The 15,120-nt window shown below is 38.0% G+C and overlaps 1 protein-coding gene across 2 annotated transcripts; it reads left to right on the top strand.

The window, feature by feature from the left end:
- Positions 1-586: 586 nt before the first annotated feature.
- On the top strand, positions 587-13,738 carry LOC101161302 (low-density lipoprotein receptor-related protein 8). Of its 2 annotated transcripts, XM_011474008.3 has the most exons (13): positions 587-605; positions 696-773; positions 2,366-2,743; positions 5,448-5,567; positions 5,793-5,918; positions 6,762-6,933; positions 7,307-7,522; positions 7,928-8,046; positions 8,554-8,693; positions 9,785-9,926; positions 10,733-10,921; positions 12,189-12,346; positions 12,895-13,738. In XM_011474008.3, the coding sequence occupies exons 2-13, from the start codon at positions 713-715 to the stop codon at positions 12,928-12,930; spliced, it is 1,857 nt and encodes a 618-aa protein (XP_011472310.1). In that variant the 5' UTR covers positions 587-605; positions 696-712; the 3' UTR covers positions 12,931-13,738. The 2 variants fall into 2 exon arrangements, with proteins under 2 accessions (XP_011472310.1, XP_020558035.1); XM_020702376.2 differs by lacking the exon at positions 587-605 and having other exon boundaries at positions 638-773.
- The last annotated feature ends 1,382 nt before the right edge of the window (positions 13,739-15,120 follow it).

The raw sequence follows: 15,120 nt of genomic DNA on the forward strand, positions 1-15,120 counted from the left end.
AAATGAATTTGCCTAGTTTTTTTGCACCAGTGGGTCTTATTAAAAATTAAACGTTTACTCACTGGTTGAAATGGCTGGTAGGTTGCTGGTTTAGATTTTTAGACGGGAAATAACTCAGTAGTGTTGCAATTCTTATGCACTCAATAATAAAGAGGAAAATGATGAGTGAAAGGGATACTGATCCTGACCAGGATGCACAGGTGTTCCAGTAATTGTGTGTGGGAGAGCTAATCAAAAAACATTGGAAACACCTGTATTTCCTTGTATGTGTAATATTTGTTAATAAAGTTTAAAAATGAAACACCTGTATTTCCACACACACCTGACTAGAAAGAATGTTCAAGATGATGCTAATGTATTTATGGCGCATGATCAAGTGTCACAACTCCTTATGGCAGAAAGAAAAAGTAATTTTTTGCATTTTTGTCATAAAAAATTATCTTGACTGAAACCTTGAAGAAACGAGTTTCATCCGCGCAGAACACACGCAACAAACCAGACTCCTCTTTAGCTAAAAGAAAACAGTGAATAAATCATGTAATTTAATGTATAATTTTAAATTTTGTATGAAAAATAATGTCACCTTTAAAAAAAACCCAGCAGAGGTATAAATATAGGTTTATTCTATTCACCTGCCGTTTGACAGAAAAACGCTGACGTCATTTCTATGCGCCGCGTGTGTCTCGTTTCTGCAGAGGGTGGCGGATCAAGCATGGGGCACCTTGGATGTTTGGCTCTCCTGGTCGCGCCGCTCTTTATCCTTCAGATATGTGGTAAGATGCGGGAGTCTTCGCTGTTAAATGAAACACGCACGTTTTGCGTGTCCTAGTAGCTTTGAAACTGTTTGTGTTCACTTTTGGCACTCCAAAATTGACATGCAGCCTCGGAGGTGACCCACGCCTCTTGCAGTTGTACTCGCGGTTTTTTGTGATTTGACAGATGTTACATCATGAAGTCTTATCGCAGCATTAATGAGTGTTTGCACGTTTTGCCCTAACATACTGAAACCTTTCCTGCCTGTTTAATGACATGTTTGCGTGATTATTGCCTGCACTTTTGCACAAAAGTTGAAGTCGTTGGAAAAAAGGCAACTTTGTTTTGCTTATAAAGTTGCTACAATTATAATTGTTTACAATTTAAAATCTAAAACAAAATTCCTATAGATGTATATTTATTGTACTGGAATACGTATTATTTTGGATTTCGGGTGGATAAAGTTATTTGTGCAGGAGATTAATGTAATGTACAAAATCTTGTAGTCTTTGGAATTTATTAAACAAAATTTCAGTTGTGGTTAAAAATTCAAAGAAACTGAAAGGAAAATGGAAGGACGCAAATTAAAGTAGTTAATTTAACTTTATTCTTTTCTTTTGAAACAAGCATTTACAATCTTAAAAAGGTACCAGAACATTCAACCTTTTAATTTTTTTTAAACACTGTAGTCTTTGAGCTTTTAATGAGGATGAACGTTTTGCTAATCTTTCAACACATGTCAGCGTTATCCCCTTTTTGTGGATTTAAATTAATAATTTTTTTTTAATGTAAGATCATGTCATCATAGATTTTCATTTCCAATCCCATTAAGGTCACGGGAGCCTTTGATACTAAATTCCTGAGAGGTTTAGTGGGAATCTGCTGCTCCTGAGATCAGTTCTCACACATTAAAACCACATCTGCACATTTAAGCAGCAGGTATTCACCTCCCCTGTGCTGCCAACGTTACTCAATAGTACTTCTTAATAGTCCCATTCTCCATGCTGCAAAAGTTAAAGGGTAACATTTTTTTAAACTGCTTTACGTGGAAAATCTTCTTGCACAGTGGACAGAGTTAAGAGATCATATGACAATTAAAAAAAAAAAACAGAACTGTATCGCTTTACTTTGTAGGCTGTGTCAGAACCTGATATGTGGATCTGACTGAGCGGCCTTTCTCAGCTGCATGAAACTGAAAACCCTACATAAATGTTTAGTTTTTTCTGTGTAAATCTTGAAGAAGTTCCTTGTCTTCTGGACTTTGATACACTAATGTTGGCGTCTACCTCAGGATTCTCTTTTTTAAATTATTTTTTAGTTATTGCTCTGATTTGTTGAGGCTCCAAAACCGTTCAGTCTTGTTTTGATTTGTCTTTGTATTAAAACGACCACAGCAAAAGTTTCATGTCTTCATCAGAATGTGATATCTTATTGGTAAATTGAGACATTTCAATTTTACAATTTGCAAAAATATCTATAATTCTTAAACCTTATACATTCCCAGATGTATAAAGTAGTTTAGGCAAGTGCTTATGCAACAGATGTTAGGTGCAGTATGTGATGTAATAACCTCAATTCTGTCGTCCTTCCTGCTGTGTTTCATAACTTGCAGGTGAGGAATGGTGTAAAAAAGATGAGTTTACCTGCCGCAGCAGTAGGTGCATATCAACAAAGCTCTTATGCAACGGTGTTGATGACTGCGGTGACGGGAGCGACGAGGATTCCTGTCAGAACTGCACCTCTGGGCTCTTCTCCTGCGGCCCATCTGACGCCTGCCTGCTCAAAGACAAAGTGTGCGATGGACGAGCCGACTGCACAAACAAACGGGACGAGAGCTGGGAGCTGTGTGGCTCGGACCAGCCTGCCGCTCAGACGGCGCCGACATGTCCTCCGTCAGAGTTTCAGTGTGGCAACGGAGAATGCATCCGCCATGTGTGGAGGTGTGACAACACACCTGACTGCTCTGATGGCAGCGATGAGGAAGATTGCAGTGAGTATTGGGGAAGAAAAAGAAGCTTATTCATTGAAATTGTTAAAAATCTGGGTGACTTTCTTACCTCTACTAGCAATCAAAGAACAAACTTGAAAAACTTGGAGACATTTTCTCAGGATGCAGGAGATGCAGTGCGGTATAAACCATTTTGTATGTCTTTATAATTTGTGTGGGAAAGTCTTTGTTTTGCTTTTGGCTTTTAAATTAAAAAACGTTTGACTTTGTCAATCACTTTGAGTTACAGGAGTATGAAAAGTGCTTTACATAAAAAGTTTGGATTTGATTTTGGTTTACACCCCAGTGCAGGAACACAAACTGAACTAAACCTGAATCTCAAAATACAAATAAACGGATTATATTGAAAGAAGTTGTATTCAATTATAAAAATCTATAATTTTTCCTTTAATGCATTGTCTGTATTTTAGAGGCAAAAAAAAAATTCGGTGCAAGATGTTATAATTTTATGGATGAAATTTCCACATTTTGGTTAAAATAAATTATTAGGATATTTCAAAACCAATCCATAGGATTGGATATTGGAATTAATCATAAATTAAATTGTGACTTTGAGTCTACGCCTAAGGCAAAGTGTTGATCTTCATAACTTTTTTAAACGTTTAAAATGAGCAAAAAGAATGCAGTAGCGCTGAATATCCAGCAGAGGGCAATAAAGGGTTAGTCACTTCCCTGTCTCATTATCATTGGGTTGTAGTTTTAACAAATAAAAGCACTAAGAAGGAAAAAAAACCCTCAAGATGTGATAAAACCTTTATAACAAAATAATTAGAGATTATCTAACTGTGAACTTGTTCGTAACAGGTTTGTGAATACTTATTGGTTTATTTGTTTTGCAAGAAGAAACATACTCCTATAAACATTGATATTTTAATTTATTCCTCAGTAAATTTGGGGATGTATTCATGTTGTATAAGTGAGCTTTCTCGTCATGAGGAAATGGGGGGGGGGGGGGTTAGTTGGTAAAAAATCTGTTAACTTATTTTTTATTGTAAAGACACTGTTTTACACACAAACCTATAGCGGTGCATATATATACATTTTTTAATTGGAGTTCAAACAAAAACCATAAACATTTTGACTCCTCAAGGCTCCAGTATGTCTTACTTGACTTAAAACCATTAATGTTTTTTAAATTAGTTTAAAGAACAAGTTCTTAAAACTTTTTTTTTTTAATATTTATTACACACAAGTGCAATAAAGTTCTACACTCATGCTCTTACTGCAAGCACAGCGTCCTGTTTGCACTTATTCCATTGTTTGCAGCTATTTATCTCAGTTGCATTTTTATCAAGTTCTATTACTCTTATCAAGGAGGTCACAGAAAAGTCCACATTTTTATGTTTCATGTTTAAAACAGTTGGTTTACTGGTGGTCAATTTTTCAATTTTTTTAATCCGGTCTCTGATGGCCCCTGACAGATGACTGGGCTTTAGTGTAAAACTGATCCTCTGAGTGTGAAGAAACTGCAATCGGGACAGAAAAAAAACACTGTTGGATGATCTAAAGCTCTCCAGTGTGGGGGAGGAGACAATGGCATTTCCTCTCCTCCTCACTTCTTTTTGTTTTGTTTTAATTCTGCTGTAAAAACAGTCCTTGGTACTTTATCGTTGTTTTGCAAGGACGTGATGAATGTTGGCACTGCATAGTTTACATCCAGTTATGTGTAGAACAGCCTCATCAGACTTAAACAGTCTTTACAACTGCAAGAAGTACATTCCTTAATAACCACAGGGACCTTTTACTTTCTAATTTTAACAATTCCTACCCAAATATTTTCTGTATTTTTAATTGCAGAGTATTTCATTGACATTTACAGCTTCATTTTTATTTTATTTTTGTTTTTTACCAGTTTTAATAAGTAAATGGTAATGTTTCACAAACTATTTGGGGATTTCATAAAACGTCTGGATAACGTAAAAATGTTTTGTTTGTTTTTTTAATAAATGCTAACTAGGGCTGCACGATATGAGGAAAACTCGCGATATGCGATATTGGTGATTAATATTGCGATAACGATATAATTTGCGGTATATAAACAAATATCAAACCAACCAAAAACATCATTTCCATTTCAATGCAACAGTATAAAAATTATACTCGAAATGACCCTTGTCGACGTAGGAGGCAAACGTCAAACATAAAAGGGCTCATCTGATTGATCAACAACGTAAACGGGTCCTTCCAATTGGTTAAATGCATAAAGGGATTTATTTCATTTATTCATTATTTCAAGCTGCCATGAGTTTGTTTTAGCACATTTAACCCTTGTGCTATCTTATATGACCCCCCCCTTACATTGACGTGTTCTCCCTACCATGACAAAGGTGGATAAAGGTGGAAAGATTTCATGTAATCCATGGACACCAGTGAAGATCACAAATCATTGAAGAAAAAAGGTTCAGTGCACTGTCTAGTGGGTCTAGATGACCCAACTCCCAATGTTAAAGTGCCTAGGATAGCACATGGGTCAAAGTAACCAATTATTGCGATTTTCCCCGTCTCTTGCGGTATGCATATTGCACAGCTTGATGTCGCGATAACGATAAATTTGCGGTATATTGTGCAGGCCTAATGCTAACTCATCGCTAACATTGATTTTTATTTTTTTGTTTTATCAAAGTCTCTCCAGTCCAGCATTATTATATCAGTAAAAATAAGAACCATCGTTATTGTTTTCCTGCAGATCAGAACGAGTGTCTGGTCAATAATGGCGGCTGCTCTCATCACTGTGTGGACCTCCCCATGGGTTTCCTCTGCCAGTGTCCTGACAACATGAAGCTCGTCGACGACAGTTTGTGTGAAGGTGAGTCACACCGTTTTTTCACAACTATCCCAACAAAGTGCTTTTATGATGCAATTCCCTTATCAGGAACTGTTGTTCGCATTCAAATGTGAACAACAAAGCTTGTGTTGTCTGAGCAGAACTTGTTTGCGTGTAGTAACTGACCTCTTCTTAGTGTTTGCATGTAGCAGCCCGAGCGGCACATTCATAACACGCATACTGGAAGGTGTTTCCCTGTCTTTGTAGAGGTTGACGTGTGCCTGGAAAGAGACGTATGTGATCAGCTGTGCGTTCACAGCAGCCATAGCATCACCTGTGACTGTCACGAGGGTTACCGTCCGGGTTCAACCACAGGGGCATGCACAGCTGGAGGTACAGCAGACGATCTCACACAGGTCCACTAACACAGCAGAAACAGGCTTTACTTTGCTCATGTTTCATTAAGAATTCTCAAAGGACACATCTTTCATGTTGTGATATTTAAAAAATCTAGACTTAAAGACCCACTCTGATTAAAAAAATTGTGTTTTTTAACATGTCATTGTATCATTTTCTCATCATAGAGAACATATATTTGGAAAATTAAGATTAAATTGCATTTCTGATTATTTTTTTGTATTCATTTTGTTGGGAATCAGGAGCAGATGAAAAAAATTCTGTTTTGAAAAAAGGCTTATTTGTGAAGTAGAATATATGCTGGGTGGGCCACAAGCTCCCTGCTCCGCGCTCCTAAGCAACAGAGACGGGAAGAGGGGCGGGGTTGTTCGGCCAATGACTCACAGGCAAATTTCTCCTGCTGCTCTGCAGAAACTGACCTAGAAAACGACAGGTATTTGCTTTTTGACTAAAAACCACTGGGAACACTTTGAAAGAACAATCAGAACTGAATATGAATCTATGTATTCATGCATTAAGCAGATTTGGCAGGAGTCATCAAACTGAAGTTTCTGTATTTTTTTTTTCCAGTGCTTCTGTATGATTAAATTTTTAACATAATTGAAAGGAAAAATTGCAAAACTTGACATTACTCATATGGGGGTTAAGTTGCACTATATAAATAAATAAATAACAATAAAGTTTTCTGTATTTGTTTTTTTCTATCGGTTCTATCCATGTTGCCTGTGCTGCTTACTTAGTGACAGTTTTTCTTTGTTTTCCCAGGCTGTGGCACTGATGTGCATATCTTTCATTGAATCTGTGTTTGTCTTCCCCCAGGAGATGAAGCTCAGCTGGTCCTCACCACTTCTAAAGGAATACAGTTGATGAGCCTGTTTGGCACGGATCATGAGACCCTGGCCCCACATTTACCAGGGCGGGGTCCATTGGCAGCCGTGACGTCCAACCGCACACTGTACTGGGCCCAGCAAGGACAAAACTTTATTTACAGGTAACAGAAGAACCCACACACACCTCCCTTTTATGTTTGCTCTCCATTATATTACTTTTCTTACAACCCACTAAAATAAAAGCATGAGCCTCACAGATGTAGCAGAATAAGCCAGTAAAAATGTTTCTCATGTCTATTAAATGAACCAAGTGGCATCCTGGAACTTTTGGAGCACTTAGTTGTTTTCTAGACAATTCATTTTATTAAGATGAAGATATGTAACACAGTTCATCATTACACACAATAATGGTGAACCAAGCTGTAGCTTTACTTTTGTAAAATATTTAATAACTAGAAAAATCCTGATTTAACCGACGTAAAACACGTTTGTTTCAAGTCTGGTTCAGGTGTCTGTCTTGTGGATTTTTTTCAGGATATCTTTGGATAAAGAACCCCAGGAAGCCGTGCTGGTGCAAAAAGCACAAGGTTCAGTGTCGGGCCTAGCTGTGGACTGGATCCACCGACTTCTCTACTGGACCAGTCCAGACCAGGGTTCTCTAAACGCGGCCCTGATGGACGGTTCACCAGAGCACCCACTTATCACAGGACTCGACGAGCCCTCTGCTGTGGCTGTGGAGCCTCTTCAAGGGTGCGAGACCGAAATGCTCAGTCGGTTCAAAATGCCCTCTATAACATAGGTGTCAAACACAGGCTTCCAACTAACTTGCCATTGTAGCTTGTCATTAGGGAAAACACATCTGATCCAGGTAATTGGCAGCAAGTCGGTTTTCTTAAAAACCCTAAAGGCCTGGAGGCTCTTTGGTTAGCTTACAATCTGTGCTTCATCTGCTCCTGATTCACCACGATTTGAATAAAGAAATGCAATTTTAAGCTTAATTATCTTTTATGTGTCCTCGATCATCAGGAAAAAGCCACAACAACATGTTAAAAACACCAAAAACCGAATCTTCATTAGAGTTGGTCTTTAACTGTGTGGCACCAGTGCTGGAAAATAAAAGCATAGCATTAGAAAAAACCAAATGTTATTTCTCAGGTTTGTCTTCTGGACTCAGTGTGGCAGCGCCCCGAAGATCGAGAGGGCCAGCTTGGATGGCCACGGACGGACCGCTCTGGTCACATCCTCCTTAAACCAGCCTTTTGCCATCACTCTGGGTATGTTTGCAGCTTTTTAGACTATATAGATGACATTATCTGGAAGACATAACCTTTAAGATGCAGCTTCAGTATTGATTTAAATTCTTAAAGCATCCCTATAGCATTTTTAAACCTTTTTTCCTTTTTGCAAAGTACAGGCGCCCTTTTTTCTCATGCACTTTAAAATCAAATGTTCCTTTTTCCAAAGCATATTGATGCAGAAAAATTAAAGTTAGGCTGCGTGGACGTTCCCTGGCGTGAGTCAATATCCCCTGTTTTTGCAAAAGTACTCAGCAATATCAGATTTCAGATTTATTCCTAAATAAGGTTTTGTGATGCGTTTTTGTTTTCTTTCTTTTGTAAAGCCAATTGTCCTTTTGGACACCCCAATGTCTAAAGAAGACGTTTTTATAATGGGGACATTTGAGAACAAATAAATCAAATTCTTGTTTTTTATTTTTATTTTTTACTTACAGTAATGCTCTTAATGGTACAGCTGTTTATTTATTTATTTATTTTCTCTAGACATACCGCGGCAGCTCCTTTACTGGTTTGACCAAGGAGCCAGGAGCATCTCCAGAGTTACCTTTGAAGGTCGCCACCGTAAAACGGTGGTAGAATCTAATGGTTACCTGGACCGGGTGTTTGGACTCGCTGTTTTTGAGGTATGTTTATCACGGCCCACACATTGAATAGGAGTGTTGGGCTTTCATGGGTGCCTGATCTGAGTTCTTGAGGGTTTTTTTCAATGTTTTGCTTCATTCCCACAAACTTCTATTTTTATTTATTTATTTATTTTTCTTGACGGCCAAATGTACCGGATTTTGTTCACCTGCAGTAGGAATGGCAGAAATATGTTGTCAAATATCAGAATCAGTTTAAATCTCAAAAGTACACATTAACTTGATAGAAATATTGAAAACTGGAAAATGAAATGGGACATTTGATTTTTTTTTTCTTTTTTATTCAAAGAAATGCTGAAAAGCCTGAATACAACACTATAAATCTAAAGCTGTTGCAAAATGAAAAAAAAATCTTATTTTTAACAGCTGCTGTTTTTTTGTGTAGATTCAATTTTTGTTTTTTCATTTGTCTCCCTCTTAGCTTTCAGTCTGGAATTTTAAAGTTTCAACTCAGACTTTTTCTTTTTTTTGGAATTGAGCCTAATGTAATGTGCAGGGGAGGGGCTTTGAGCCCATTCGCTGCTGGGACACAATTGAGATGGGGTGACAGAGGTTATGGTGATGTCATTTTTGCTCCAGTAGAGCGTCTGTTCTTGGCGCAGCCTGTGTCGTCCCTCCAGAGTTTGGTACATATGTAATTGAGGACTGGAAGCAAAGCGGAAGAGAGAACAAAAGCAAAAATTTTAAATGCAAAACAGCAGCTGTTCCATATAGACATTCTTCTAATTTGGCTATAGTTTTAGGTTTATCTTTTTTTGTTATTCAAGTTTTCAGTATTTCTTCAAATACTTTTTTTTTCAAATTGATATTTTTATCTTTTCAAATTTTGTGCACTTTAAAGTTTCAAACAGTTTTCATTATTATTTCAAATGTACCATTTCGTTTTTCAGTCACTTTAAGATGATCCTGGTTTGACCCCATACAAATCTTTCAAAAGCCAAAAACGAGCAGGACACAACCCTTGGGGACTGGGACTGGACACTCCTGCCCAATGAGCTGCAGTGAAAATACAGTTTTTTTTAACTCTATTCAAGACATACTGCAACGGTAACCATGATCCTTCACTGCTTTAGGGGTATTTGTATTGGAGTGAAGAAGTGACTCGCTCAATCTGTCGCGCAAACAAGCACAATGGTAAAAACCTCCAGGTGCTGCTGTCTGACATCCCCTCAGGCGGAGGAGTTGCCATCATTCAACCTGTGCTCCAACCAAACGGTAAACCAAACACATCACCTGTTAAATCAGACATTTAAAGTATTTCATCTCAAAGACCAAGTGCCTTTTTTTTTTTTTAATGTTACATTTATGTTCCGTTACTTTCCTGATCCCCTCCTCTCCTTTTTTAAGGCCATGTCACTCAGCCACTACATACATTTTGCGAATTTTCCACGTATGAAATTTCAGTCTTTCGTGATACACCCGTGATAAATGTAATTCATGTTTCTTGTGTAAATCATTCGTCAATGTGCACAGATGTCCTTTGAGGGTTTTGGCCGATGAGTTTCACATGAATTCAGTCTTTAGCTGTTCAAAACTTTGGTCGGTTGAGAATTATGCAGTTTTTACGTAGTTTACACACCATTATTACATAAATCTTACGCATTTGTGCATGATTTTTGCAAGATGCATACCCAAATTTGTGGCTTTCTGCGACCGTTCCACTTTTCATGCATGTACCACCGATGTATAACTTTTAACTTGCGTATAGGGCGCACATATCATGTTCAAATTACGTAATTAACGCTAAAATCACTAGTGAATTACACATAAACAGTGCAAAAATCACGTATTGTTCATGTTCGACATTGATGTACATGTTTGTTCTTTTGGATGGTTTTTGTCGTTTTAAGGTGGTTCGGATGTATCATTCGTGTTACATCTGTGAAAATTCCACATAAAAACCTTTTTCATTTTTTTACGCATATTCACGTATGACCAATTTTCCTCAATCCAACATGGCGAAAAATCTATGTAGTGGCTGTGTGACACAGCCTTTAATGTATATTCTGGTGCTTCTGAAGGCCCAGCTGCGTGTGGACGCCCCGGGACGCTGTGCCCTCACGCCTGCCTCATCGACCTGCAGCCTGAAAGATTACGCTTCAGATGCGCTTCCACAGAGACGAGGATCAACAAACCTCAGACTCCTGAGATCTCCGTTCCGGCATCAACTTTTTCTGTTCTCACTTTTGCTGGAATTCTGTCATTGATCAGTAAGACGGTTTCCATTCTTTCTAAACTTTAACCACTCGCCTACAGTACGAGCTTGCAGCCTGTCCACACTAATTTCATCATTTGTCTAAAACAGGAGTCTTCCACCTTTTTTAAAAAGTAAAAACTATTTGGGCCTATTTCCTGCAGATTGTGAGTTATTTTGTAAATTCCTGCAGATCAAAACCTATTGGAAGCCGCAAATGAAAATTGTTTAAGAAAATTTAATGCTGCTTTGTGTTCAGTCTATGTTAACTTTATCATATATTATATTTCTCTTTTGGCATGAATATAAGCAGAGATATAAAGAGAAACTAGCGTTTTCTCAAAAAACGTTTTTTTTACTTTTGACAAAAGCTGGTTTGACTTCCTTTCAAAATAAAATGCATCCTGTGCCAAACAGGCTAATCCCGGTGCAGCTAAAAATCTCAATACAAGAACGGCATTTCTCTTGATGAGCCGTCATCCATTTTCCTATTAAGTACTGCTGTTAACTTGAACACGGACACAAATTCATTGATTTGTGATTTAGTTGAAAAAGCATAAAGAAAAGTCAAATATGTTTTAGTAACTCCCCATTGGAGGCTACTGTCGCTGTGCAGCATATTATGTGCTTTACACAAAATAAACTGATCAATTAGAAAATATCAGACCTTTTTTTTTTTGGTTTTTTTTTGGAACCAAAGTTCTGCGTAGTTTTTGCAATCTGAGAACCCCTCATAAATGAGGGAACAGTTGGAAGAAAACCCTTTAACAGAAACACTTTGGTCAGGGTCAGAGAGGACAGGAAAGAATCAGAATCATTTTAGCGTCTTCTCCATTCGAGTAAAGAAGGTGACAAAATATCAGAGGAGGCCTTGTCGATTTACTTTTAGAAACTCTTAAGATCTGAGCTAACCCTCTGCAGACATGGTCACAGGGCTCCAGTTAAGTGGAATTACCATACCTACAGTGGTAATATAACCCAAAATATGATGTTCACGCCTGTAGACGCTATGTCTTAGGAGGTTAAAGAAACAAGTACAGGACAGTCTGTTTCTGAATACCTGTTTCTATTTTATTAATGTCTTAAAAAATGACTTTAAAGAAGTTCTTTCTTCAGTTTGATGGATTCCCATGTAACAAGAGTGCACATTGAAGGGTGTTGCTGGATAGACGGCTGTGGTCAGTTGTTCCACTTGCATGTCCCGTCAGCTGACATCATAGAGTTGACATCAGTGTCTGAGCGCAGCCTCTGCACACAGTGATGGGTTTGTTTGTGTCTGTCAGTATTCCTCAGTGTGCTGCTGCTGGGAGTGGTTCTATGGTTGTGCAGAAGGCTACAGCCATCCAGGGCTTCCTCTGCACTGAGCTTCTCCCTTAAGGATTCCCAGGACCCGCTCATCAGTCAAGAATCACATTCGTGTACAAGGACGTTCCTGATTGAGGCAAGTTCAAAGGCAAAATGGCTTCACGTCCTCCTGAGAGGAATCTCGATTTAGTGAAGCATCTGTACACATAAAGATTGGCTGTTTCTGGGCTTTGTTTTGGTCAAATCATTTTAAAAATGGTCTTCCATTCACTTGCTCTTTCATCTTTTGAGTGGATGAATCTGGATATTGTCTTTTGGACAAAAACAAGCATAAACCTAATAGGAACAGAATTGTAAATCTTCTCAAAAAATGTATTCCAGTTTCATTTCTTTGAATAAAAATTATCATTTTATGATTCCGGTGGCCCATAATGAATCTTAATTGTGTTCCTGCGGAAAAAAAATCTACACACTTCTACATTGATCATTTTAAAATGGTCTTTCAATGAGAGCTGATCAGATTAAGCCCTTTCAGGCTTACTAAGAATATTACATTTTTTTTGTAAGTTTTATAATAATTAGATTTGATTAATGAGGGTTTTAGCAGGCACTAAGATGATACTGACCCGGTTTAGTTTCCTTAAACCTTCTGTGTGAACTTGAGCAGTTCTTTCTCCATTGCAGGACTTGCTGCTTAAGGTGGACCTGGACAGTGATTGAAGATGTGAAAGGCCCGGTCAGCTGACTACGCCGCTCCTGTTTATTGCAGGGCGTTGAGGCGACCTCACCCAGCTGGTCAGCTAGCGCGGCCTTTCGCAGGTTTGCATCATTAATGAAATGACATCAGGGCTTCTGGGAGTGGAGGAGGCCCAAGTGTCATTACTGACTGTTTTCTGGCACTTCAGCTTCACTGAAGGCTGCTCCACGTGCCTTCAAAGTTGTTTATCTTGATCATGAGAACATGTTTTTCTTCAATCCTTGGGGTCATAAGGTTGTATTTTTCAGTTCAACCAGCTTTGGAATACAGGTCTTTGATTATTCCTATTTGGAAAAAAACTAACTGGTAGATATATTTAATGCTTACAATTGAATTGACAGCTAGACGACCACTTCACTAACAGAAACTGGAAATGAGAGAAAAGATTTAGTATTACTTTGATGTAGTTTTTTTTACTAAAAAAAAAGATGAGTTAAAAAATTTTTTTAATATAATTTACCAATAATTTATTTTTTTGACAATGTGTTTTACAGGCTTTTCTTTAGAGATGAATCACACAATGCTGACTGAGCATTGTTCTGAGCAGAACTCGGTCAGTAGTAATGGTGGTTGACCGCTGTAAACGCTGGTTTCAAAACGGGAGCAAATATTTTAAATATGGCCATCACTGAGAGACGAATCTGTGAGTCTGGGCTGCTGAACACGAGCTTAATAGAATATATTTATGTTGCTGGGTTTTATTTATTTTGTTGCATCACGGTTTTGTCAGTTTCTGTGAGTGAATGAAATAAAGAACTAGAAGTTTGTAAATGTGTTTGTCACTGAGTCATTTGAAGGCCTCCACACTCCGACTTTCACATCTGTTTATTAACTACAGTTTGACATCACTGCTAGATGATATTGGAAACACTTCCACGAAGCAAAGAATCACAAAATCCTAAATCCCATTTGTTCGGTCCTACTTCAGCCTGATTGTAAAACAACAAATCGAGAAATCAGCCTTCGTCTCTGCACAGTTTATGGTCTGCATTTGTTCTAAGTTTAGATATTTTAACAGTTGACTCAGAAGAATGCCAAAACAAAAAGAAACCAAATTGTATCAATTATATTTATCTTAAATGCTTATAAGTATTTCACACTCTGCTTTCTGATACAGGTTTTCTCCAAAGATCAGCATTTTAAACATCAGTTTAAGCTAAGATTGTTTTCCTTTGCTTGTGGATGTAAGGTTGAAAACTATGAATACTATCCTGCTTCCTGTGCCACAGGAAGTTGAAGCGGTCCGCTGTGACAGCATTCAGGAAATCCAGGTTTTCCTCTGTTTGTGGAAATATGATCACTAACCCTAAATCAATGAAAAGAAAATAGGCCGTATATTTTCTTTTTGTCTGGATGTGACGGGAGGAAGGGGTGTGCGGTGGACATTGTTTCTCTTTGCCTGCTCTTTGCTAAACCACTGCTTAGTATATTCCAATTCTGCACTCTGTCTCCTTTACTAAAGGCTTATTCAAAGCTTGTGGGGTTCTAATTAGCTGAATCATTACTGCTACAGCATGGAAACATGTAAATGTTACAGGGAAATGACGCTCAAGGCCCTGGATGGAGAAATCCTGCAGCAGGTTATCAACATTTGCAGGGAAATTGGGCCCTATACTGAAGGCAAAACTTCTCATGCAACAACAGGAAAGCGTTTATTCAGATCCAATTGCACTTACTAATTACACTGATGGTGGCAGATTTGACAATTGTGGTCCCACTTCCTGCCAGATAGATTTTTAAAAGTATCGTTTAGATTTTCTAAAAAATATGTTTTGCATTTTCCATTAGCCTCTCCCTGAGAACAGTACATGTGAAAACCACTGAAATAACGATTAAGCTTTCACAAACTGATTTGTTTCCGTTAATCTTTCATTAGATTACCAGGTTAATATAGTAACTGGATATCAAAGGACCAGGATTACTTTGTGATCTTATTTAAGGATCATCAGTTTCTGACTGGACTGACGAACAAGATCTTGGAAAGTGAACATTTGAGGAAATGAGAAGTGTTCTGGTTTTTCAAAACAAGGGAAATGTTTAGAGATGTGGAAACATTAGAGTATTAAAGCTGACGAGTCACAATGAAGTTATGGGAAAGAGTGGTGTCTGAGGTCACAAGTGAGCAACACTATCGTTTCAAGCTAGAATGAAGA

This window comes from Oryzias latipes, chromosome 4 (genome assembly GCF_002234675.1).
Source record: "Oryzias latipes chromosome 4, ASM223467v1".
Classification (NCBI taxonomy): domain Eukaryota; kingdom Metazoa; phylum Chordata; class Actinopteri; order Beloniformes; family Adrianichthyidae; genus Oryzias; species Oryzias latipes.

Bases quoted from the DNA above. Each gene is read 5' to 3' on its own strand.
- LOC101161302 (XM_020702376.2), top strand. From the start codon at position 668: ATGCGCCGCGTGTGTCTCGTTTCTGCAGAGGGTGGCGGATCAAGCATG. The intron at 8,047-8,553 runs GTATGTTTGCAG...TATTTTCTCTAG, and splicing joins GCCTTTTGCCATCACTCTGG to ACATACCGCGGCAGCTCCTT. The intron at 12,347-12,894 runs GCAAGTTCAAAG...TCTCCATTGCAG, and splicing joins CAAGGACGTTCCTGATTGAG to GACTTGCTGCTTAAGGTGGA.